We start from the raw sequence: 27471 nt of genomic DNA, 5'->3' as shown, positions 1-27471 counted from the left end.
TTCTCATATCAGATCACGCTGCTCACAGCATCCACATGATCCCACAGATCAGATGCAGTATCCAGCAGGCTGTCGGCTGCTGTCTCTAGTGGACGCTCATCATAATAACTTGTTAGAGGCTGGTTACCGATTGTCCGAACAGATGTTCACTGCTCCCCTTCCCCCCCCCCCCCCCCCCCCTCACCTCCCTGTCTCTCCTTTTGTCAGAACAACTAAAGCCAATCCCCCGCTGTTAAACATGCTCCCAGAGGCAGATGGCTGCAGGCCTGAGGATCAATAAATATCAACCCAAACTATGTGATCTACATGTGGTGTCTCGAGGTAGGCTGTGCTACCGCTGCAGCACAAGGTGGCCAAATTCAGATTTTTTTTTTTCCCCCATACTTTTGCATTAGTGCTGCTTTTATGCACATTGTGCATGGATCATGGCCAGTTCACATCAGATACAAGACATTAGAATTCATATCTCAAGATTCTTTTGCAAAATCCTACATGCAAACCTGTCACATACTGGCTTCCAACATGTCCGGGTTTAAGAAATCACTTTGAATTGACAAGTGTAACCTAGCTGCACAATCAACCACATAGTGATCATGGCTTCTTCAATTAATTCAACTTGACCAGGTGCAATATTATTGCTTTGCACTTTGATTGGCAGCTCCAGTGCTTCAAATCAAATGCTCCTTATTCACAGGTATGCTCTGACTGACCAATGACATGTCTGGTTATCTGTCACTGCTTCACAAATGTTTTACTTATAGTTGTATTTTTATTTAAAAAGGATCCTGATTTCATGAGAATATAAATGATTGAAATTGACCACTTTTCTTTTGTTCTGAAAGATAGATCCAGTTGTTCCAGTGGTCTAAGATGCATCTCTGTGTCAAAACTGGCTTTATTGTCATTCATCCCTCCTCTCTCTGATTCACTACTGTATCCATTCAAAAAACAAGGCAGAGATGGACCAACAAATACATACTCCATAGTTGGGCAAATAATAATGACACATAAATTGTAAAATTGAGCGTAAAACATTGTTTTCCATAACTGTGCAGCCTTAGGGTGCAACCACAGACTTGGATATTATTTATATATTTTTAGAGGGAAAATGCACATTAATCACCATAACTGTAAATGTGACAGTGTTCGCCAAAAAGCACATTTTCAACTGTTGTCCCTTCACCTAATGTTAAATTTGCTGTTAAAAAAACATAAAAACACAAATTAGTGGAACCAAATCTGATTTTGAGACATACAATCTACATGTGAGTTGAAAAAATGTGAGGATTTGAATATGTCAGCAAGGCTGTGACAGTAACTCCTACACCATTCACTTGCAACAATGGTTTGAAATAAAAAAAATTTAAAAAATGTTGTGTTATTTAGGGCGGAACCTTATTTCAGTAAAACTCAAGGAAACATACTTTAAATAAAGTAAAAGAGAAGTCGATACAAAACGAGATGTGATGCCTTTCGCTAGTGGAACTCCACACAAGCTTGTCTTTTCATACATGAATATATTGCAGAAAGAAAAGAAAACTCAGATGTGAAGAGCAGCTTAAAAATTCAGCAGAAAGCCTGCAGCATGAGCACAACCTCGCTCTACTGAAGACACTGGTATATTTGTAGTATCTCACCAGCGTCTCATTTGGACACATTGCCTTGACCCCGGTGTAGTCAGAGGATGTACGGTCAAAGACTGTGTCAACAACAACATGCAGGAACACACACACTGACCCAGCGTATGCACACCAGCTGCTGCCAGCTTCTTTCCCCTCACTCGCTCGCTCTCCGCTGCGATGCCCCTGTCGTCCCTCACACATGCCTGACCTGTGCACTGGGCCCGCTGGGAGCTCACATCACTTTCACAGCAGCCTGATGACTGTTTGCAGAGGGGCTTGTCTCTGACTCCTCACATCCTTTCCTCACAAAAGGGGTCAACACAATGTGTCAGAAATGACAGATGTTGAGGAGGTGCGGTGGCGGAGAGAGAATGACCACACTTGTAGAGAAGTGTGTTGAGGCACAATGGCTCAGGGAGGAGAGCTGGGTTTGAACTAATCAGCAAACTATCACTATAAGCAAAATCTAAAATCCCAGTTCCCACTATATTCCATGAATCCGTCAAATATGATGAGAACTTGTGAACCCAGAGGCCTCTGAATAAGCAGAATGCATGAAAGGGAAGCTCTATTCTATTCCAGTTACCAGCCCTGGTTAGGTCACATTGGCAGCCAGGAATAGCAGTGTAACAGTAGACAGACACAGTGAGGTCTGGTCATGCCAGGCGGGATGGGGGGGTATCTAGCTCTGGTAGACTTGTATATGTTTGTAGTCTATTAACAGAACTCACATGGATGCAAGGGGAAGTTAGGACTTAAAGTACCCCTCCACTCAAAAATGTGTGTTTCTTCTTCTACAGTTGGATGTGTGAGCTTCAATGTGCAGAAAGATGTATGTGCAGAGTTTGACAATGAAAGGCTGTTTTCACATTCAGCTGCTGGCAGAGGAACATTTCTCTGCGCTCACTGAAAATCTGACTTAAAAGGGGTCTACGAGCAAGATTTGTGACATCACAACTAGTTTTGAAGCCAATCCTGGTCCAATAATTAATTTACACAAGTGTGATGTAGAAACCTGAAGCCTCCAGCGTGCAAACACTGAGAATGGACTTTACAATGAAGTAGAAGAAATCTTGTGTCCAGCACTTAAACTTTTATAATGAAAAATATTTGCATATTCATAGATTCTGGAAGTTTTAATTATACCTTTCTTCTGGAAAAATCAAATCAGAGACACATTATTGTTCCAAGCGTAGAGTTTTATGTTTTAATACATGTCTGGAGGGGATCTTTAAGAGTGCTGGGGACTGAGTGGCTGGAGACAGCAGCAACATTAGAGCAGGTGTTCGTGTTGCTTGTATGTAGTGTCAGACCAAGCTCCATTACAAAACTAGCAGTTTAAAGCTATTTTGCTAGCAGAACAGAAGCGTCAGTGCTGGAGTCTGACTTAAACGTCTTATTAATGTCAGCGTGGTCTTTAGGTAAATTCGGCACAAAAGTACTGCTTAGAAACTCTTTAAGTAAAAACTCAGCTAGCAGCTAGCTTCCGCCCACCGGCATGAACTTTGATGGACGAACAAGCTGAGAGTAAACTGCGAGAACATAAGCTAATAAAAGCTGTCTGGTTGATGCCGAACTGTTAAAAACATCATAGTAACCCCTGAAAAGCCTTAAGTAGGTTAATGATTCATTACATATGTGGTTTACTGATATGACAGTGCATTGTTACGCTTGTCCTACTTTTGAACGGAGTTAGGCGAACGTGCGCATATTGACTGAAAAGAACTCAAAGAGGGAAAAGTAAATGCGATACAAGAATACGTCTTTTCAACATTAGCAACCAGGGTTCACAACATGCTAGCTAGTCACACAAACTAGCCTCCAAGAGGCAACATCAGGTTGAAGCAACTCTGTCTCCCTGAAGTCCGTAACTTCATGACACCATCCACCTAATAATTAACAAGCCGAGCAAGTGCTGAAAGCAAGCACCGCCACAGACACCGACTTTAAACCACAGAAAACCTTTAAACCAGTACATAGTTAAGATAAACCGACTTACTTTAAATCCAATGAATGAAACTCCTCTCTCCCTCCGTTGTTTTCATCGCCTCTGCTCCTTTAAATAAACCCACGTGTTTGTCTCCGTTTCTGAGGAACAACAGGAGCGTTTATGGGGTTTTGTCCCGACGCGCTTTTGTTATGATAATCCTAAAACCCCATAGACTCTAATATATTCTGCAGATATTTGAATGTTCACAAAGGGAGCTGTCTGCTTGCCCACTTGTTAAAACACGAGCTCATCCACTGATGCGTTGGTATATCCCAGTTCATTCAAACCAGTGCGGGAGTTTACGCTCATATAATAGTCTTTGTCCTTCTGCTCTATTCACGTAGCGAAGACGCTATTTCATACTGCCGGGTCTCCTCTGAGAAACAGCTGGCTTACAGACATCTCTCAGCCCGTACAGAAAGCCAGGGCTGTCATAGAGCGGGGAGAGTAACCGGAGAGGAGGAGCAGGAGGAAGAAAAGAAGGTGGGGATCCTGAGTCAGAGCTGTGCAATGAGAGAGAGAGAGAAAGAGAGAGAGAGAGGCATGAAGTGGATAAGAGAGAGAGAGGGGGGAGTGGATGAGGGGGTCTAAAGAGACTACAGGAGAGGAGCACCAGCCACCACTGAGGGACACACATCTTATTCCACAATAGACTGGGCGGATCAATATTATTTATTGATTTATAGATTATGGTAATGTCAGACTGAGTCTAGCCATTTCTGTTTTGACAACCTGTCATGTAAATAAAAGCAGATTTTAATTTGAGTCACTGATACCACTTAAGAATGCAAGGCGTGTCTCTCTCTCATATCCTGCCTTTATCACTGTATTAAAGAACAAAGGTGAAGCCTCACATATGGCCAGTCTTTCATTTGAAAGCCATAAAAATGCACATTAAAGGAAGTATTGAGGATAAGTGCTCCCTCCAGACAAATGAGCCTCTGCAGTAAATGTTATGATACTGTGTGTGGCATCCGATTATTTGCTTGCCTATTCTATTCTTATATATCTGTCCCGCTGATTATATGCAAAGTAAATTGAATTATATCACCTACTGTAAACTAAATAGGAGGGATATGACATAACTGGGGGCCTCATAAGGTTAGTGGCAGAAGAACTATTCAGATCTTTACTTAAGGAAAAAAGCAACAGGATACAACAGAAACAACACTCCATAAAATGTGCAGGAAAATGTTCCCTGTGCATGTTATATTGTATCATATATTATTATTAATACTAGTACATTAACACACAAGCAGCATTTTATTGTTCTGGTTGTGGTGGTGCTCTTGTAATAATATGCAAAGTAACTACAGCTGTCAGATCAATGGAATAAAGTGTCCAATATTTCACTCTGAAAAGTACAACTACATCATAGTTGTGGTCAAGTACTTGACCAAATATTGAGGACACAATATCAGAAGACTATTGTTCGTAGATACTACTTGGTAAAGAATTAAGTAACTATATGGTTAGGCGGGAAGATAACACAGCCAATAAAATTAAATTTATGACCTGCACTTTTGAAGGGTCACTACAGGGATTTAGACTTACATTTCCATAAAGTTGGGGAAGAGTTAGAATGAAAAAAGAACGGTTAAAATCAAAGCAGGACTTTCAGTGCCTAATATGGGTCAATCCCCAAGAACACTGGATCCTACACTTTCCATGATGCATCCTTTGTGCCTGGTAAACAACATAAGATTTGGGGGGTCTGTGGGGACATTTTCGCCTGTATTGGATAGTGGCGAGTGGAAACAAGGTGAGAGAGATGATATGCAACAAATGCCCTCAGCTGGAATCAAACCAGTGACGTAACAGATACATGGTATGCAACTTAACCATTCAGGGCACCACAAGCACGTCTAAAACTCCCACACCCTCAGTTTGTAATGCAGATTTTCTGTTTCAATAATTGTAATCTCCAAGCCCAGCCCCGATGACATCACTATGACATCACCATCAAAATTACACAACTGTGTTCAGTGTCACAGATTCACAGATTTTCTTTTTCTAATCTCCCACTTTGAGAAGCTCATACCGACACTATATAGGATCTTTTAGTGACCAACATTAAATATTTGAATACACTGACCAATCATGTCAATTATCAGCCTGCTTACAGTCTAAATAGGTTTGGGTGCTTTGGTAGACAGAAATAAGCATGAGTTAACCTCTTCCTTGCACTCTTTTGCTTTAATAATCCTTATAGGCTGAATCAAGCAGACCAGACTTTATCCCTTTAAAACATCAACTCATCTCGCTTTGAACAAGCTGGCTTTGTTTTTACGTGTCCTTTTATTGCTGGGATTTCCCTCCACCGGCTCCTCTGATTTATATTGTAAATCCAAGAGGATTACCACTGAACGCTTGTTGAGCACATTTTCCTTTTGTAACAATACTCACTTGTTGCTGCTTGATTTTCTATAATTTGAATCGCTGACAAGTCAAAGTCATCGCAGGACATTGCAAAGTAAAAACTACAGAACGGAGACAGGATTAGATCACCTGTAACACACATCAGCGTCTAGTCATAGTTTACTATGATGCATCCTCTGCACCCTACTATACTTCCCTTGACTTGTAGGGATCATTTAAGTGTACTTTAATGTATTACTCATACACTGCACAGAACCACTGAAAGTCTGATTTACTTCCTTTGTATCAGTCTACATTGGTAAATATAAAGGAAACGATACCGCCTTGTCAACAACCTAAACTATTCCTTTCATGACAACTTCAGCTCTGCCACTGTGCATTAGCCTACAACACTTCCAGGACCCTGATTGTGAACTGTGGTTTACCCACACACTCATTCTTCAACCTGAAACCCCCTCTGGGGCTAAAGCCGGATCTGTCTGGGGTAGAGGGGGCAGTATAAATAGCACTGTGTCCCCACTCAGGTTACCCAACCGGAGACCAGGTTGAAATACCAAAAGACAGAGAGACACACTGACAGATAACACACATGTTCTTCTACACACACATCACAAAGTCATGCAGGACACTAAAGGAATGATATTAGTCAATGTAGTGTTTGCTAAAGAGCCTTATTAGTATGTTTGTATAGGTGAACACTCATCTGAGTATGAGAAACAACACTACAGTGTGTGATTACACAGAAGCATAGAGGGAAGATCACATCCTGTGAGCTCTGTGACTCATGATGAATAGCGTCCCTCTAACCCAATGTGATCCCTCTGAGGCTGTGATGCAAACTTCTATGAATTTCTATGACTAAAATGAAACAGTTACATGCTTTTTACAGTTTTACTTCCTCTCTGGTTTGTCCAATCAGCAAGTATATGATGTTTTTTTTGTCTCAAATCACAGCATAACAGACAGTGATCCCACCCACCAAGCTGATACAATGTATATTTGTCTCATATGCAAGAAAAATATTCCAGGTGTTGGTCTCAGGAAATCCCCCCTCAATCCAACTGTTTGGGGAATGAATCATGGTATGTTGGAGAAGAGCTGAGTGTGACTTGTTTAACTTGAATGGATTTATAAGGGATTTCTTCTATAGACAGGACAATTATGTTTTCTTACAACCTGTTTTCATAGTCCTGACCATCAGTTATGATAATATTAGTTAACCACTAACCAAACTACTAATTTGTTGGTCTTACATGTCCATCTTTAGTAGTTTTAAAGAATACATTCGGCTTTATTTTTGTAAATATTGCCTGACTTCAGAGATTTGATCAAATTCCGTAGCTTTTATGTCTGAATCACACCTCTTTCTCAAAATCCCATGATCAGAGAGATCCTTTAAGTTACATCATCTTAACACTCTCTACTTTGCAGGGTTGTGTTACTGTTAGACAAATGAGTCTGCATCAGTTAAGCTTCGTCTTCTCTTTCCCAGGAGGCCTTGCCTTTCATGAGAAAATCCCTTCACCTTTAAAATGCCAGTCCCAGGGGATAATTTTAGTAAAATTCTCCACAGTGTCCAATCTAAGTTCCAATCTGGCACATTGAAAATCAATTCAGCTCTCCCTCTGGTTTCTCCGATATCTGCATGCCTGAGCACGGTGAAGCTCGCTCTGTTAACTCATTAACACAGGAACCTCAGGCTGTTCTTCAATCGATGGCTATTTAAAAGCACAGACTGTGCATTTTTATTGAATAGACCTGCTGGCTCTTATGCTGCCTTTCTATTGACCAGACGGAGAGCTGATGGATTCACAGTAACTGGGATCATACACTTAGGTAGGCAGGTGAAATTAAAGCTGAGTTAAACAGAAAGCATAGATCCTTTAACGTATGGTCATTACTCTCCTGTAATGTGTGTTGTACAGTGGAGACGATGGAAATCAATACAAGCTGCAGGCAATATAGATATTAAGATACATTGGGGCAGGTGCTGCTTTTAATTTTGCTAACAATCTGCTTGCACTGATTCGCAATCTACAACCAGTACGGTGTTACCAAAAATGCAAAGGGCGATGCCGGTTGAAAGAGCAGAATGCATTATGGGACACATGTTTGAGCTGATTCCTACCTTGTGACAGGCGAACGGGCTGTGTCACTTGGAGTCCGTCGATAGCGCAGAGGTTCCCACAGGGGTTCAGCGTGATGACCCCTGACCTGTTGTCTATGTAGCAGTGCTGGGCCGCCACCCCAGGGCCCTGGATGCTGATGTCCATGGGACCATGACCCAAAGTGGTCCGACCTGTGGGGAAGAAAGAAGGGTTAGACTGAAATGTGATGTGGTACAGCAAGTGTTTCCCTCCTTTGATAATATAGATGCAATACTGAACTGGATTGATTACTTACAGTGTATATGATTACATATTGTGGAATTGATCAGTAGTATACTGGTTAGTTATGGGTACTTCTAAAGTTGATTCAAATTTTAGACATATTTTACCTAATTATGTGTTGTAATCGTGTCAGCTGCTTGGACCCTGTTATACCTGTTTGCTGGTTTAGTTAGAATTATTATCATATGTAATAGTAGGAACAGTAATACAGGTGATGCCCTCCTGTCCTGCGGTTTGAAAAGAGAGTTTTTGCCTTTCATCACATCAGTCAAATACTAAAACAAAGTCAAAGATGCATGACTGACAGATTTTGTCGCTATTTCGGGGGGAAACAGGGACAAAAACACACACTTGAAGTGCGCTGAGCCTTGAGATGAAAGGCAGAATGTCATAGGCATGTAAAAAAAACAAACACACACCCCGCATACTAGCCTGAAGAGGCACAGACAGACGGGAAGGGCTGTAGACACACAGGTACAGACAGACTGACAGAAAGGCATCATACAAACAGACGAAGCCAAAAGGTCACGAGACATACATGAAGAAACCTGCCTGTTTCAAGAGACAGGCAGGAAGAAAGGCAGATATAGAGGTGAGAACAGGGTCAGGTCAACAGAGATATGTGTCTGTGTATTGTTGTGGCCTCTTGTGGAAGCCTGTGAATGTGATAAAAAACTGTATTTTTTTGTCAGACATCAGCTGTTACATTGACTTTCATTTTTTGAAGCTAACTGGTGTGAAAGCAGCCGTCTCACCCTCAGGCAGCGGCAGCAGGGTGATGGCAGTGCTCAGACGTCCGCTACCCAGGCTGACCAGATGCGGACGCTCCGCCTGGAACTTCAGCCCCTTTCCAGTCTCTATCAGATCCAGGGGAGTGCTCTGTAGAGGGGGTCAAACATTAAAGAGATTAACATTAAAGAGCCTTTTTACATCAGTTTTGTGATAACGCACCATTTAGCCTGAGCGATTACTTTTCTCTCTTTTGTCAAAAAATTGAAATCCTTTCTGCAATATGTGGTAAGCTCATTATCACAGGATGGGATTTTTAGATTGTTATTAAAGGGAGTGGTTATTATTTCTATTTTAGTGCCATTTAGTGTTGGGATGTTTCCATTTATGCCAGTTTTAGTATGAGACACATTGTTTTATGAGACTTTATGTTGACTAATCTAATATTTTGTCTCAAATAAGTATAAAAACTTACACATTACTCATTTATAGTGACAAGTGCTATAAAACGAACTGTCAAATTTTGACTTAGCAGGAACACCAACACTGAATGCTTCCATAAAGAAAAGGTCAATAACAGCTCTGCAGACATCGTGGCATACTTTTCATAATCTGATATAGTAGTCACACTATCTACACCTCTAAACCTAAACAGGTTGCATCCTCTCTCTCTATTTGCACAATTATATCTGGACTATAAATGGCTCATGGTGAATGGGAGCTAATCAGCAATCATGTCTTGTCCATTAGCTGAACTAATTGGTTGTGCATGACACAGAAAATGGGAATATGTAGTATTACAGGAGAGTCACAGAGGAGAGATGACACTCATGTTTCTGTCCCGCACAGGCTGGAGTTTTACTGCTTCACTAACACGTCAGACCTTCAGAGGTTCATCCTCCACTGTGGGGATAAGAAGAGGCGTCTGAATAAATGTCTTCACTGTGGGAGGCCATTTCCATAGCTGGCTGCTCTGGCTGTTTACATTTTCCTCTACACACTGAGGGAAGTGTGTGTGTGTGTGTGTGTGTGTGTGTCTGTATGTGTCCCCCCTCTCTCTCTCTCCCCCTGTGCCTGAAGCACCACCATGTGCTCTCTGCTCAGCAAGGGGGAAGGGATGTCGCCATAGCAACAGTGCTCCGCAATTACGAAACATGAAGCTCCTGGAGGGTGTTCAACGAGCTAACTTGTGATGAGCACTTTTCAGCCCAACAATGCCTGAATAAAAAGACAATTCTGCTTATTAGTCATCTTATTGCTAAATTACCCCCAACACAGAGACACAGTCGAGGTCTGGCCGGGATGCAGAAAAATGTGTTGTGTTTTTTTTTCTCTGCCTATATAGTTTTACCTCATAGGGTTTGGCATAATGAAATGAATTAGATGTAGTAGTCTATTATTCTAGTGAGAAGAAAAACACATTTTGGCATAAATTCACACCAGGATGACACGATGTTCCCTTCCAGCTGGTAGAAAAGTCTCCTAAATTTATCACAAGCATTGGTTTCATATATTTAAGCAATAAGTTCAGATTTTTTTCAAGTCAATCTTAAAACAACAGTCACATACACTGACACAGTTTTGGTCGTTATAATTGTTTCTCCCATCAACACTGACTATGAAGACACCCCCTCCTAGCCTGATTCCATGGTAAGTGATAGGGAGAAAAAATCCACAGTCCTCAATGTGGGCAAAAATGTATTCCAAAGTCCAGCTGAAGATAATATGAGGCTTCAGCTGTCTGAGTTAGCCAAATCAAGTGCATATGTTCCAAAGTTACAGGCTTTTTGGTGTGAAATTCTCTCTTTGTCCTTCCACAGATGTGTTTCCTTGCTGAGTTATTCCCAATTTCACAGTATGCTGTTTTTGTACTAACGGTTATTTCCAATTTCACAGTGTAATTTCTTGTACTAACAGTGTAGCAATACAGAACACACCCACACATACATGAAGGTACATGGGAACAAGATGTGAAGTTAGGAAATAAGGACGTAACAATCTGGGAATCTTCAAAGAATTTATATTGTAGATATTTTTTAGTAATTGTCATACTGCAACCTGTAATAACAGAGTAGAGGCTTGTTGGTTAAAATACTTACAGTATGAGTTCCTCAGTAGGTAATACACATACCCGTAATATTAGAACAGATACCCATTACATCAATTATTTTTTAATTTCCAGACTATTACCTTCATATTCCCTAACTTCACATCTTGTTCCCTTTTACCTACATGTATGTATCAGTACATACTCTACTGGTACAAAAATTACACTGTAAATTGGGAACAATTATGCTGTAATCTAAAGCATTACTGAATTTTTTACAAGGCAAATTACTAAATTATTAAATTCAAGGACTTCTGTAATTTTGTACATCACTCACAGCAGACATTTAGAGCTAAATGGAAAATGGAATTCAGTCATCATTCATTCTATTATTTACACCTGTGCTTTTCTGACATGTCAAAATGTCTTCTGTGAAAAATGCATATTTTTATAGAACTTACAATAATTTCAAACCTTTTTCATTGATAAAAAAAAATGCATCAGAAATATGAGTATATACAATATATCTCACAGGACCCTGCCTATTTATCAAGTGACCCCATGTAGGGTCACAACCCCAAAGTTGAGAGACTATAATGACATAATGCTCTGAGTTGCAGCTTTTATAATTCAGCATCACTGGAAATGCAGCATGTCCTCAGGTCAGTGAGGTGTGTCTTCATCATTTAGTGTTCACTAATAAGCAAAATTCACATCACAGCACATGAATTTTCTGTCACATTCATTTCAATTGACAAAAGAAATGTTGGTTCATGAGCACTGATAAGGCTCTGTGCCAGGTGAACTGTTAAATGAACTGCAGTGGGTGTGGAGTCACTCACTGGCATGGATTTGAATTGAAACACCCGCTGTGACTACGTCTCTTTGTCCCACTTTTCAGCCTTTACATTTCTTATTTACAACCTGTACGCGATCATTGACTCAGCCTCTTGGCTGGTTAGCTAGCCGTGTGTGTCCTAATAGGATTATCTGATTGTGGTGGTGCTGGTGGTGGAGTGGGGTCAAGCCTAAGAGGATTGGTGAGATAGAGACTGGCTGGCTTGAAGGCACTGGGGGGTTACTGGGAGTAATGGGAGGAGAGGGGAGGTGCCAGCGGGGCAACGCTGCAGGATTCATTGCTTCATCTGCAGTGTGCTGCTGCACCCATGTGGTGCACTCTGCAACAGCCAGGCCTTCAGTCTGTCTGTACACAGTCTGGTTAAACATAGTGTGCAATATAATGTAATGCACACATATACAGTTATAAACATCAGAAAATACCGTTCAGTATGACCTCTATGTTTGTAAATTAAATACATTTCTGTATATTTTCAGAGGTTATTCCTCCAGTCTGCATCTACAGCATGCATGTGCCAAATTAACATTAATACAATGTGAATTCTACAGTATGTGTTACATATTTCCTGTTAAATTACCCCATGCTGATTTGATTTTGTATTTTTGGTCTTTTTTCATATTGTGAATATTTTTCTCAATCATACATTTCTACTTCTTTCATTCTTTGTTATTTTAAATACACAGTCAAATTAGATTTAAATACCTTCAGTTTGTTATATTCTTATTTATTCTTATTTATATGCATGTTTCCCTTGCACTATCTGCAGCATCTTGCCAGTTACTCCACAGGAGTCATTAAAGTTTAATCTGATCTTGTTTTATCTTGCACTTCTCACTCCCTCCCTCCCTCTCACGCACATTCACCAGAAAAAAATAGACCCCCCACCCCCACCCCACACACACACACACACACACACACACACACACACAAACACACATCCCATCCCTCCACTCCCTCAGCTGCACTAATGCCTGATAGGATTGTCGGACCCAGCAGGTGGGAAACGAGACATCCAGTTTCTGGGTCTGTCTAATTACTGGCTCTGGTTGAAGATTCCTGCTTTACAACTTACTGACATATGCTGTCAGGACGCGTCCTAAACTGCACCGCCTGACCTGACCTGCCGCCTACTTCACTGACATGTTGGCCTTCAGCTCTGTGTATTATTATTGTTGTGCATGGAGAGTTCTGGTGTTCTGCTTCAAATCCAGAAACTCTGTCGGAGCAGCTGATGCTGTGACATTCAACGTCAATGGATACAGTTATCAGAGGAGAAAAGAGAGTTCACTGTGTTCATGAATGGAAACACATTGACACACTGATGACATATGACGTATGTTTTTCTGTGATTTTTGCCAAGTTTTATAACAATGAAGTCATGATCTGTGACGCCTCTGTTTCATTCCTTCTCTCTGTTTTCTTCCTCCCTAAGCTCCCTTCATTTTCATCTCCTTTCCCATTCCCCCCCCCCCCCCCCCAAAAAAAAACACACACACTCACCTGTAACACCTGGTGGGTTTGTCGTCCACTCTCAGGCATGTTCCTGTTCAGACGGTCCATGTCCACTGGGTTGTCCACGGCTTCCTGCGACACATGAAGATCCTGAGGGAGGAAGTGAGAACACTGTTATTTATCAGAGAATGAGTGACAAAAGGATGATTTCACTCCTGCAGTTCTTAAAATGTCTCACTCTTTCCCAGCCTACAATTTAAAAATGAATTTTTAAGAAATATTCACTGGGATTCCCCCTCCTCACTGTGCCTAGAACACTAATGTGTCAAGGTGTGATTCATGCTGTCAGCACACACACACACACACACACACACAACAGATGGTAGACAGCATTTAGCAACACACTCTGCTGGCCGCTGAGGAAGTAACACACACATACACACACACACACACACACACACATGCGCGCACGTTTAAATCTCTTGGTAGTTGACACATTCACTGGAAATCAGCCACCTTGGCTGCTCTCTTGTCCCTCAGCCTCTATGAAAACACACACACACACAGACACACAGTGCCCAAATCCCACAAATGCCTCCCTTCTTACTCAGTCATTTTTGGGAATTTCCATCAAGTCAGCACTGAAGAAGTGGCTATAAATAATACCCCATGCCTATAATAGTGCACATGTTAAGTGGCCAGATTCTGTTTAAGGGTGAATACATGTGATAAAATGCTTATGCAGTCATTATGTGAGATGTGAGAAGCTTGCAGTTGTGAGGAAACAGAGGAGAAAAAAAAAGCTTTGAAAACACATAATTACAGCAATCACAGAGAATCAGAGTGTACCCGGAGTCGTTTGCATGTCTAAAATGTTGTGCAGCGGGGATGGAAAATATGGTTCTGATGTACTCTGCCCTCAGGATAACAAAACACTGCTGCAATATCATCATATTTGCTCTCCTGACAGACCCCATGAAATGATATTCAGTGGAGTCAGCTTCAGGCAAGCCTCAAACAGTAAATCACAAAACAGCCAGAAAATAAAAATAAATGTTTAAAAATTCCATCTGCAAAACTCTTTCATGCAATAAGAAACACTTATCTGAGCCAGAGGAGGGAAGAAACTGTTTCCCCCTCAGGTTTCATGCAATCTCTCTTATGAGGAATCCCCCCCACCCCCTACCTTTTAATGCCAACCTGTCTCTAAATGTGATCATTACCTTTCTCCAGTTGTCCAAATGCACAGGCTCCATGGCAAAGAGCTGCTCCTGACTCAGTCCTATCAGTGTGAACTTGGTTGGGGAGGACACCTCTGAGACCGCAGAGTGAATTCAGTACAAATTCATCAACGCTGCTCCTTTCCATGAAGCACAAATTGTCTCTTTGTCTTGATCTGTGTCTTTTGTCTCAAGCTACCAGTGCAGCAGTATCCTCTACAAACTCCAATTCAGGAGGTGGACCTGTTGCTGCTTGCTCCACTAAACTAAGACCTACATTCCTGACTGGCAGCACCAAAGACCCAGATAACAGAGAGACATGTGTGCATGTGTGTGTGTGTGTGTGTGCGAGAGAGCAGTCATCAAAAGAGAAAAAGGAGAAGAAAGCTCAGAGAGGAAGAGAGGAAGAGAGTGATGAGTGAAAGTATTTGATAAAAAATAAAAATCAGAAATACAGTGGTGAACATGTTGAAGCGGGAAGAGGGAAGATGTGCGGTTACACGCAAATGTGCAACAATACCTGATTGAACAAGCCACCATGAATAAACCATGAATAGTATAGTATGAAGTGGTGTTCATGAGAGATGATATTATTTTTTCCTAGAAGAAAGACGAGAATGACTAAAAAGATAAAAATACTTAAAGATGAACTGCATCATCAACCATAAAATATGATATAAAAACATATGTTTTACTAATACAAGACAACTTTTTAATATAACTGGAACAAGCTTAAACAGGTTAATAAGACAGTGGTGTCTGTGGGTTCCTGTGGGCACCACAACAAGCTCATGTGGTCATCAGATATGTATTTCCTATGAGTTATGTCTTTCATTATAATAAAAAAGCAACATTGTAATTAATGAAGTAGTGTACAGTCCTACACAGTTGCAGGCCTACATAGAGGAGAAATCTGGCCATCAACCAACAAAACTCAAGAACAAAAGAACAAAACCTTCAATACAATGACCATCATTACTTGGCAGCTTTCCGAATTCCTACCCCAAGCCCATTGCTTCCTACTGGAAACACAAATCTTTTTAACAGTTCACAACTATATAGTATATATAGTTTTTTGTTGTTTTTAATGCTCAGTAATTTTCTGAAACAGCTGTACTGTAGTTTTTAGCTAATGTTACTAAAACAGCAGGAAAAGGTTTTCAGCTGTGTATTTATATGCAACAATGCAATGGTTCCCTACCTTTGGGGCTTGTTATCTTTTAAAACAATCCAAATTTAACTCACAACAACTAATCAAAGGTTATGTATTTCTATGAACTGTGAGCAAAGAGGGACTCCTTTTAGAAGCCTGAAGAAGTAAACCTGTCCAGTATTTCACAAGGAAAAAGTAAAGACAAGAAGATAAATGTCCACAACAAAATGGAAAGAAAAAAACAGTTTTATGAAGCAGAACTATGCTTTTCTTCTTCTTTGTTATCTTGTTAAACATCTTGTGACCTCTCAGATTCATTATGTGACCTGAGCCCCTAGTTGGAAACCAGTCCTCTAGTCAAATAAACCACAGCGTGTGTGTTCATCTGAAGGATCATGTCATCCAGTGCAGCAGCGTGGCTCATTGATGTGTTTTTAATAGTTTTTGGACAATGAGGTCTATGACACAGAGGAATAAGATATATCAGACTTTGGATACACACACAATACTTATCAGTGGGATCATTGGTTTTGGTCTGTACATGAGATTTATTGACAATAAAAAAATATATAGAATGTCACCAGATTTATCGTTTAGGATTTCTCTGATAATAACAGCTGAACTCTGAGCTTTATGGGCTGATATCAAACACGTTAATCAAATGACTAGAAGAGCCAAACATGTAGAGATTTTATGATCTAATAAATCTCTAAGATAAGAAGTTAAGATGAAGAAACAGATTAGTCCTGCTGAAAATGCAGAAACTGTAGTTCAGTGTTAGCTAACAGCCTTTCAACCTCAAATTAGCCACAGTAACCCGTAGATGTCTAAGTTAGCTAGTTTGTTAGCTATGTTTAAAGTTCATAAGTGCCCCTTAGCAGAAAGAATGATTTAAAAAGCTATTTGCCATTTTATAGTTTGACAAAAGTCCTCTCTGAAGTTCAATTTATACTAGATCTTCAACTTCCATATTAGTGAGTGTGGGTGTTTGTTCCCACCACATCAAAGCCCATTTCTCTCAGTGTGTGGGGGGACATCAGCAGCTTTCCTTTCTCTCAGATCCAGAAACTCTCACCGGACACACAAAGAACTCTCAATCTCTCTATTTCTTTCCCTCCCTCTCCCTCTCTCCTCTCTCATGCCAGGGCAGAAAGGCTGGCATTGTTTCCTGTTGAGCAGGCATGGATCTCTCCTCACACATGAGGGAATCTTTTTTTTTTTGTTTTTTTTTTTTGATGGGGTTATGAAAGCGAGGGAGGGAGGGTGGCTCACCATTTAGTTGGAATGCAAAAATGTAGAGGCAGGGAGGGAAGGAGGAGGCCTGCCAACTAGATGGAGGATTAAAATGTAGTTCAGATGGGTAGAAATGATGATAGAGAGGAGAGAGAAGATGCTGCAGATAGGTTATTTTCAAAAGCTGATCATTATCATCAAACAGAATTGAAAACGATTTCTCAATTTTACTGAGATCATAAGTCCATTTGCTTTTTAATATCACCGGCTTTTTTTTATCTGTTAATGTGTTATATTTTAGTATTTAGTTGATCTAAAATCTCAAGTTGAATTTAAAAGTTGCTTTATCACAACATACTGTATATCAATATTGTAGTATAAGTTAATATATTGGGTAAGATTTTATCCATATTGCCCACTTGTACCCCACAATAAAAAAGTGTTCAGCAAGACCAACGATATATTGAAATGTTTTACTAGTGTAGTGGGACTAAAAATTGAAAGTTAGTCTCGCCAGTGGAAAGGCCATAGAGTGATAAAGATTAAACTGGTTTATCTACTTGGGAACAAGAATTTGCTCAGCAAATTTTTTGCATTGTTTCTAAATTATCACATATCTTGTGTTCAAACTAGACATTTTGTCCTGATGGCTGTGTTAGAGGAATAATCAAAATGAAAAAGGTTCATCCTCAGGGGATCATGAATATCCACATTAGCTATTTATGGAAATCTAGTCCAGTTCTTGAGATATGGGCCAATTCCTGGATCAAGGATGTACAGTATGTCAAAATGATGTGTTAAGTAGATTTACCAATAGCTGGGTATTCCACATTCATGATCAATCATAGTATGGCCTTATTAAATGCATTACTTTAGACTAGTCTGATTTTATTGTAGAATTCAACAGAGAAGAACATGGAAAGGGAAGATCTAGGGAGGTAAAGTGTAGCTGTAGGCCTGTGCAGAGGAGTTTAGTTGTGTAGTTCAGCTTCTTGTCCAGCAGCAGTCAGTCCTCTGGGACAAACAAACTGGTCATTTAAACAGGATGGGAGCCATCTCAGTGAATGTGGAGATAATCAGGAATGTGAAGACAGAGAAAAGGATGCATCGCTTCACAAGCTGTTTGTCTGAGGAAAGCATCCATCTACCATGTGTTTGTAGTCAGCCTGATGTGTTGGTGGAGTGTTATGCTGCTGTTCATACCATTGACTGTATAGTTCATACGTTCACCATTAACCTGTACTCTCTGCTGTGTGAAGCAACAGTTGTGTTTTTTTTTTTTACTGTTTTTCTAAGTAAAAAGACATCTTTGCCCAGTCCGCACATCCTGAAAAAAACACACATTTACTGATCAAACAAGTCACGTTCCCCAGAAAGATCCTAAAAGTTTCATCTTTTCATCTTATCTGCTTACTGGACTAAGTGGAGACCACATGCACGGACTCTTGCCAGCACTCGAGGCAGACTTTGAATGAGTGAAGTGAATTTACGAGATATGTTGAATACAATCATCCTCTGTAAAACATTTTGTAACTACGGTTTTGAAAAGTGCTATATAATTAAAGATAACTTATTTACTTAGTACAGTGGTCAGATATGGTGGGACATGAAGGACTGAAATGGACATGTTTCTACCTGACAGATCAAACTGCCAGTAAAGTTTAGGATTTAAATCCTTAAATCAGAGTTTTATGTAATTTAACAGACACTCCTACCATGCTGTTACAGACTTTGCACGTTTGATCATGTGATCAAATTAATTTGGCCTGAGACGCACTTTATATCCACAGGCAAGACGCCGCTGAAGAGACGCTGAAGTGGTGGAAACAGCGATGAGGATGTAAATGAATGGAGGGGAAGGAGGTGTTCCAGCCTTGTAGGTGTGTCACAGACTTCTGAGCAAACACACCTGGCTGCTTTATGGAAGTCCAGCGGACAACGGTCTGAGTGCAAATAAAGGCAAAGTATACATCAGTGTAAAGACTGCAGAGACACTGGAAAAACATCGAGTAACTGTCTTGTCTTAGCCCGATAAGCAAACACAGAGCTCTGCAGCCTGTATGTCTGTATGTTGGAGGCGGTCTTCTCATAATCTAACCTCAAAATTCACACTGTGTTTTTGCCCCATTGTTGTCAAGTCAAGATTATTTATGAAGCACATTTAAAAACAACTAGAGTTGTCCAAAGTGTTGTACAAATTACAATAAAAGGTTCAACAGTGGCAACAAGGCACTAATAAAAGACTAGTTAGTTGGTTTCATCATTTCCCAAAAGCATCTTAAGACTAACATGATCATAAAATCCATTTTAGGAACCTTTTCAAGCTTAAGAGGTGTTTCCCAAAAGCATTGTAACAAAACGCTCTTAGAAACGATCAAAGATAAGTGACTCCTACCCACTCATAGGAGGCCAAGAGCATCTTAAGAAGCAAAAACTACTACAGGAGGAACCAAAAACTACATGTTTCATTTAAGTTTTTCATTGTTTTCATACATTTTTAAGTCAATACTTTTATTGTTAACATCGTCAACATATCATGTTCTTTGTTAAGTGATGTTTGGTGTAAAATGAGGACTGATGATGTTTAAATTAGAGCGTAAAACTAACATGCACACAAAATTTAATTCAACAAGTGATCTGCCAGTTTGTGTCATCACCGTCCTCCTCGCCCTGTTCTTGCATGATAGCCTGACCTCCACCCAACAACATGTATTATATAAAGACTGTACATTGTTTACTGTACATGAAGCTTCGTTTTCATACTGAACAATATGCAGCGTTACTTGAATTCAGCATCACCTTCAGCACCACAGACAGACGACGTTAAGAAGCTCTTAAAGGTGTGCATGTGCACTGGTTCTTAAGTTCAGCTTTGGAAAACGTGTAGAAATTTAAGAGCGTTCGTAGAAAACACTCTAAGATCGATCGTTATCAGGAAACGAGGCCCTGGTCTGATCTGTCAGCCATCTTTGTTTGGTTAGCAAAAGTAAAAGCTAACACTGGCAGTGATATGCTATGTAAAAAAAAAAAACACTGCTTTGTTAAAATGTTAGTGTATCAGATATTGGAATCTGATATTAAGACCAACTCAACAAACAACAATATCTACTGTGTGGGTTAATCTGAGCAAAACATCAGTGTATAATCTCTGCTCTTCTCTTAGCTCAGCTAGCAGCTAACATCTCCCTGTTTATCACCACTATAACTGTGACACTTTACATATTACATCGCTGGTCACATATAGACATAATATTAGGTTACGTATTAGAGCTTATGTTCTTTGTCCTTTCTTTATGTTTACTGATAAGCTAGTGGTAACATGGCTAACAACACACAGCTGTAAGTATTTGACATATGAGTGATAAACCAGGCAATGTGTGATAGTGATCAACTTGAAACTTATAAAAATACCATAAGAAACAACCGTTTCTTACCGACCAAAAATGTAATAATTTTCTCAATTTGTATGGTTACTAAAAGTAGCAGAGGCTTAATATTTACCTTTAGCTGAACTTTTCTTCACATAATTTGTTTTTGTTCTTTATCACTTACATTGGAATCACATTAAAGGAATCTCTTTGCGGTCAGTATGGACAAAAGGAACAATTACAGCAACCAAAACTATAGGGAAGTTAATATTGATTTGACAGTCAGACTTGAAAAAAGTTGAAACTATCCTTTAATACAGTAAACCCTCAATAGGGGCCTCCATGCAGTATGCATTTAAACAAGTGTTGATGTGTGGTGGATGTTACGGACAGAGAGACGAGCATCACTGACAGCTGAGAGCAGATGATGAAGGAGGAATAGAAGGGCAGATACTTTACTCCCTGGTTCTATCTTGTGCAGCCAGCTGCCGCCACACAGCTCTGCTCTGGTCTCCTGATAGTGCAGCCTGTTGGATAATCTTCCCTCTGCAGGGATATCCCACCACATTTCTCTCTGTCTGTCTATCTTGCTTCGTTAGTCTCTCTCTTCATAATTCTTCTTTCTTATCATTTACACGCCCTCGATCCATCTCTGGCTGCATTCTCTCTGACCTTGGAGTTTCTTTTTAGACACACACAGTTGTACTTCTATCCTTGTGAGGACCCTCATTGACATAATGCATTCACTAACTTTAACCATCACAACTAAATGCATAACCCCAACCCTTGCCCTAAACTGAACCCGAACCTAATTCTAACCTTAACATTAAAAGCAAGTGTTAACCCTCAAAAAACCCCTAAAAATTTTTATTTTTTATTTTTTGAGCGGTTGATATGAGGCAAAAATTCAGGTAAATGTGTGAAAATTGCACAAAGTGTTGTTGCCATATCAATAATACAGAATCAGAGACACATGAAGGTTTCTCTCATGGCCATCATTGACTTCACAGCGTCCTCTGCTCAGAAAACTGACAGTGGAAGATAGATTTTTGCCAGTTGAAGGAGTCTGCTGTCTGCATGCTGCAGTGTTACTTTGTTTTTCTCTGCTGGATGCAGCCATAGACAAATGACACATTCTGTTTTTAGAAACAAACCACAGATATGCAGTAAACTTTTGCCGTGGGAAGAAGGGTGGAGCCACAATTTACGTTTCCTTTTGGACCAGACTGCCGACTGTATATGCTATATATACACATCTCCAAATCATAGGAGGTAAGTTATGTAAAATCTTGCTGTGTGTGGCACAACATACAAAGCACAGCATTTTTAAATCACTCCATTCCAGCTGTAAAATTCTCCAAGACAAGTGGCTCTTTCAGATGTATTTATACAGATCATCTGAGTGTTTTAAACTAATATGATGAGATGAGGTAACCGATTTGGATGCAACATCATAACAACAATGACAAGATAGTTAAACATCTGAAAACTTCAACATAAATTATACAAGTCTGCCTTTGTGGAACACACAGGCAGCCAGGCAAAAAGTGATTTTATGGCAGTGAGGAGGCGGCTGTGCAGCTCATACACAACACACTGTATATGAAACCACAGTCTGACAACACCCAGCAGACAGCCTTCATCTGCTCACAACTACAAACACACAGACCCTCATGCTTTGATCATACTGACATCTTTGAACAGACCTAGTCTCCTCCACACAGTTATCCCTGAAAAAGTCATTCTAAATGTTATATACCTCAATTTATGTATGTATGCACTCAATACAGAAAACCTCCTCACCCAGAAATGCTATCAGGTGACATCAGCACACACATGTTTACCAACTAGGCTCATTTATATGTCCACATCTGTAACTCTACATCTGTCTCTAGTCTGTCTTTGGCTGACCGTTGCTTCATCTTGCTGGACATGAGTACACATTCATGACCTCTGACTCTTCACACTGGTCAAGGAATTTCCTGAATTTCATGCAATGTTTTAGAGATATATCAAGAATAAGGACATCCAGATGTATACCAAAAAGGAGGAATTATAAAATATAAACATTTTAGACATAATTCTGACTTTGAAAAGTCTCTGTAGTCCTGTGGATCCTTAGAGCAGTTACATTTTGGTGGGACACACAGGAAGAAGTCCATCTATGGAGGTTTGGGTGGGACAAAGTCTTGTCTGTCTGCACTTATTTCTCAACTATTTCTTACAACTTCACTTATGGCTGTCTGCACACACATCACTGCCCCAGTGGTGGCTTACAAACCCAAACCTTAACATAGCATTACCAGCTTTATAAGACGATCATGAATAGCTTTGGTTGGTGGAGTCCTCAGTTGTGGTGTCATGGTTTGAAGAGATATCTGTTACAAAAACAACAGCATTCTCTTTTACGAGCTTCAACAGCTCATCGTGTTGCAAATCCATCAAATAATGTGTCAGGAAGTTGTCATTTTGACCGACGTTTTGAGAAATATGAGATAAAAGTGAAGTTAGTGGTAGTTTCACACAAACATGAGCAAAACTCGGTTATATGTGCTTTTAATTCCTCTTTAAAAGGTTATGTCATTACATAACTTGCAACAGTTTGATACTATTTATGTATTTGGGAATATCACCTACCAAACCTTTGTGATAATCTTTTTTTTGTACAGAGGCACATGTCCAGACTCACAGCAAAAGAGTGTGCAAGCAACAGGATGAAACATGTGACAGACAGAGGAAGAAGATGACATACGGAGAGGCTTCATCCAGCAGTCTGAGTGTCACTATATGTAGACTTCCTGTGCATCGAGCTGAGCCAGGGACTGTTTCCTGTAAGTGACACAGGCAAAGGTCAGGGTCAGACCCTGCTGTGGGACAGGACTGATCTGATGTCTGTTATTATCACATCTGCTCAGATGTCTAAAGTGCAGTCATTATATTTGCTGAGTAGCAGGTGGTGGGACTGGTAGCAAATAATAAAAAAAAGATTTTAAAAAAATGACCTCCAGTTGATAATTATAGCTTTCCTCTTATCATCAAAATACAGTCAACATACATGAATCAGTATCAGTTTGATACTAGTTTAATGTAATACACATTTATTTTTCTCATGACGGTTCTTCAGTCTAAATAGACGCGATAAACGGATGCAGTTTAAATTGACTTAAAGCTGCACTAATCAATATTTTTATACTAACAATGGATCAAATTACAATGTGTATTGTGTAACTCCTAGTGTTTAACGAAAAGAGAATTAGTATTCACCTCTGCATTTCATCTCAACTCCATGGAGCCTTTTAGTCTACTTTGGGTCATTGTTTTGGTTTTCCAGCCCACTCATGTTGCTCTTATCAACCTTGTTTCTAGCAGCAACAGGCAGTTCTTTTCAGTGAAAAAGCTCTGATAAACCCACTGTGCGCCACCTGCCCAACATCTAACTGCAGACAGATGAGGTTAACTACTAGCTGGTGAACACAGTGGAGCATTTAGCAGCTAAACAGCCAGATGTTTTTCTCAGGGGTCGGTGGAGACCAAACTAGAGCTAAAAGTAAACGTTGGACTTAAGTGGCCAAAAATACTATTGCAAATGAATGTAATGTAGCTCCATGTCTGCTGGATGTGTAGATATGTGAAAGTTTGCTAACATGTTAACCAGAACAACTTTATCATGTTGTTCCGGTGCTCAAAGATGGCCAAAAAAAAGAAAATGCACCTTTAAATTTGAATTAGGGTACTAACTACTGTTTCACTGTATTTATGACGAGTCTGAGTTTTAAGCAAACGCCATCTGACAAGAAAAGCTCCTTGGCGGCCGTCAATTCATTGGTCAGAAATTTGGTGCAGGAAAGGATTTATTTTGGCTATGCTCTGTTTTTAAATGAGATTGTGTTTGGAAGCACACTGACAAACCAGCCTGTCAGCATGGTCTTGTTCCAATCAATGAATTATGTGCTGACATGAAAACAGGAGACAAATGCTCCAAGGTTCTAGATAAATTGAGACAAAACGTGTTATGACGCCACGTTCAGAACAATTCTTTTAAAAATGTTATTCATATTTGTTGGTTGGAATTATGAATCACATTTTGTTCTGAATGATTGCTTCTACACAGTATAGTATTTTTACACAGATAAGAGTAAGGCTAACCAGCACACATTAAAATGTAAATCTATGCTCAGTGAGATAGCAGCGTACCCCTCATAGCCTGATAGCATGAGTAAACACAGATTCATTACTCTGGCATGAAAACACTGTGCATTGGAGAGACGCCATTATCAGCAGGCAGCTAAACACACCAGCTGCCCCGTCTTTGTGTCTTGTGCAGACACAAAGTGGTATAAACACACACAAACAAACACACTGTGCACACTGGAGTGGCAGCAGTTACAGACATGCTGCTTGAATCCAAGGATTGAATGGGAAAATATAGGTGAGCAAAGTGAATAAATAACCTCTCCACCGTCCTCAATGACTACTGTTGAGATGTCCATGAGCAAGACAAGATTAAACTTCTGTGGTCGTACTGGGCTGAAAAATAGCTCTGCTGACTTTCCTCAGGTGAATACAGGTTCCAGTACAAATACACAGGTAAACAGGGCAAATAGGTTGACATTAGAGCCTGGCTGGCTATAAGTTGTAGTGTAGTGTTTGCCTGCTTTGTCATCAAAGCTGTGAAATCACTGGCAGCAGAGATGTGTGAAACTGCAGCACAGCAGTTCTGAGGATCAGAGGGCCCGTCATTATTAGATTATTGTCTTCAGTGACAGTAGAAATTACACCTCAAAGCCTCTATGAAAGAATACTTGTTGTCGTTATCCAAACCATTGTAATCCAACACAGCAAAGTGGTAACTTTGACTAAGACACAGAGCTGGAGCCACAAGCAGAGATGACTCAGTTTTTCTCTGGCTGTCTCTGCCCTCAAGAGAATGAGTGGAAACAGTTGTAAAATAAATTTTTTGACATGTTGAAAAGAACATTTTTTTTTTTTTTTTACAGAAAATTAATTACATTTTTTGATTTATTGCAACCACTCTACTCTGACCTTTAGTTGCTGTGTTGCTGCTAGTTGGTGTTAAAGGAATACTCCACTGTAATTCTGTCTTTTTTGAGTGTCAAATATTCCTTGTCGGGTTGCAGTGTGGCATGCTGAGGCCTTGTGGTGGAACAACAACTCACTGAGAAACTTTAAGATGTTTTTTTTTTTCCTTTCATTTATCACCTATCTGATGATTGGGTGGTGCGTTCCTTAAATTCCACTGCGCTGAAGCTATTCAATCTACTGAAACATGTCCTAACTCCAGTCCAACACTAACAATCATTGTGAGTGTGCTGGCATGACAACGCTCAGAGCCAAAGACTAATACGTTTGACAAACGGATAAGGATGAAGGTGATGAAGACCAGCTTTAAAACATGATCAGTGACAGCATGAATGTATTGTTTTTTCCTCTGTTAGGAGAGACCAGCTGAAATATGACCCCTGCATGAATAGTTTCCTTAGTCTGCCAAAATTGTACTCTAAAGACAGATCTGGATTCAGGCTGTGTTTGCCTTCACCAAGAAACAAATGATTGAGTACACTCCTGCTAATGACACTACAACTGGCCAATTTAGGTCCAGGACTCCTAAATCAAAAAGCTGACTTAAAGCCAATGCTTACGTGTTGCTGTGGTTCCCTTAATGGCCACAAGATGTTGCATCCAAGAAAAACTGACGATACAGTAGTCCCTTCAGAGAGTCCAAGGTCTCTCTTAAAATACAATTTCTGTAGTAGTTTAGCCATGCTAGCATGGTGCTCTATGGATGGCAAGCTGATCTGTCAGTCGGTTGGTCACCCACTTTGGTCCAGATTGAAATATCTCTGCACTATTGGATGCATTTCCATGTCATTACTTTTATCAGCCCATAGAGAATCATCACCCATCTCTGCAGAGTGTTTTAGCACCTTTCAGCTCATTGTTTTGGTATAGCTCATAACTTTATTGTTTTGGTTCAGTCTCATTGTTCTCATAATTCTCAACTGTTTTCAGTTGGTAAAGCTCTGATGGACCTGCTGTTCACTACCTACCTAGCGCCAAACATCCCAGACCTGAGACTGTATAGCAGCTAGCATAGTGGAGTCTGTAGTGAGAAAAAGAGTCATGTAATTTTCTCAGAAGTTAGAGGACACCATAACAGAACTAAAAAAAAAGAGTGAATGTGACCCCAAACACAACTCCAAATGAATACTACTGTTTCTCTGTGTCCCATGGATGTGTAAACAGACAACTGTTCGCTAACATGTTAGCTTGTAACATGCAGCTTTAATATCTCAGTTCACTGGATATTTTCTGATGTGTTCTGGATGCAATTTTGAGGATTATTGTTCTATTAAACAGATATTATAGCTTAAACTTGAGTACGTTTTGGGGGTCCGTCTGCTTGATTGACAGGCGTCTCAGCTTTTCACACTCAGCTGTTGCGATTGGTAGCTGCTTGCTTGTTGCACCTCAGCTCCACCAAGGCTTCAAAGCATCTCGTCAGAAATTTTTGTTTGAAATTACAGAGGTTATGTCCATCACAAATACAGATGCATGATCTGCTCAGTGACCAGTGCATCAACTACTAGAGCCTCCACAGTTCTTTTGCTGGCTCATCATTCAGACATCATAAAGTAATAAAGACTAAAACAGCTGGACGGCAGTAGTCAGAGTAAATGTCACGTGTCACTTTCTCCTCTTGAGCTGATAGACCACACAGTGAAACCAGTGGGAGTGAACGACTGGGAATGTGGTATTCCAGTGCTATTCCATTGCTCAGGGGTTCCGTTGACTTTTGGCTCAGTGTTGCCCAAAGACGTGGAGCTGGACCGGCATTCCAGCCTTGCGGGGACAAAGAGGCTCTTTCAACAGCAGTAATCCTCTGGAGGAGGAGTGGGAACGTTGCTGGCCTGCTGCTGCATACTGGACTACATGACCCACACTAAAGTTCACACACTGCGTGACCACAACACACGGGGACAGGACCCTGCATTATACTGAATGGGGTTC

General features: G+C 40.3%; 1 protein-coding gene and 1 long non-coding RNA gene across 16 annotated transcripts in view; one reads left to right on the top strand and one right to left on the bottom strand.

The window, feature by feature from the left end:
* phldb1b (pleckstrin homology-like domain, family B, member 1b) overlaps positions 1-27471 on the bottom strand; it is a 105848-nt gene that overhangs the window by 72227 nt on the left and 6150 nt on the right. For 5 of the 15 annotated variants that reach the window (XM_042414789.1, XM_042414788.1, XM_042414795.1 and 2 more), the window contains exons 1-4: positions 14692-14929; positions 13517-13618; positions 9137-9260; positions 8120-8290 (exon numbers count right to left, since the gene is read on the bottom strand). In XM_042414789.1, coding sequence (XP_042270723.1) covers positions 8120-8290; positions 9137-9260; positions 13517-13618; positions 14692-14724 — 430 coding nt within the window. In that variant the 5' untranslated portion in view covers positions 14725-14929. Of the gene's footprint in view, positions 1-3621; positions 4083-8119; positions 8291-9136; positions 9261-13516; positions 13619-14691; positions 14932-27471 lie in introns of those variants that run through there. The other 10 variants (XM_042414794.1, XM_042414796.1, XM_042414802.1 and 7 more) reach the window with 8 other exon arrangements.
* LOC121899157 lies at positions 21629-23273 on the top strand. The gene is made up of 2 exons (XR_006096635.1): positions 21629-21714; positions 23112-23273. It is a non-coding gene; the product is annotated as an uncharacterized LOC121899157 (long non-coding RNA).

Source organism: Thunnus maccoyii, chromosome 6 (genome assembly GCF_910596095.1).
Source record: "Thunnus maccoyii chromosome 6, fThuMac1.1, whole genome shotgun sequence".
NCBI classification, from domain to species: domain Eukaryota; kingdom Metazoa; phylum Chordata; class Actinopteri; order Scombriformes; family Scombridae; genus Thunnus; species Thunnus maccoyii.
This window is presented reverse-complemented; position numbering and strand designations above follow the sequence as displayed.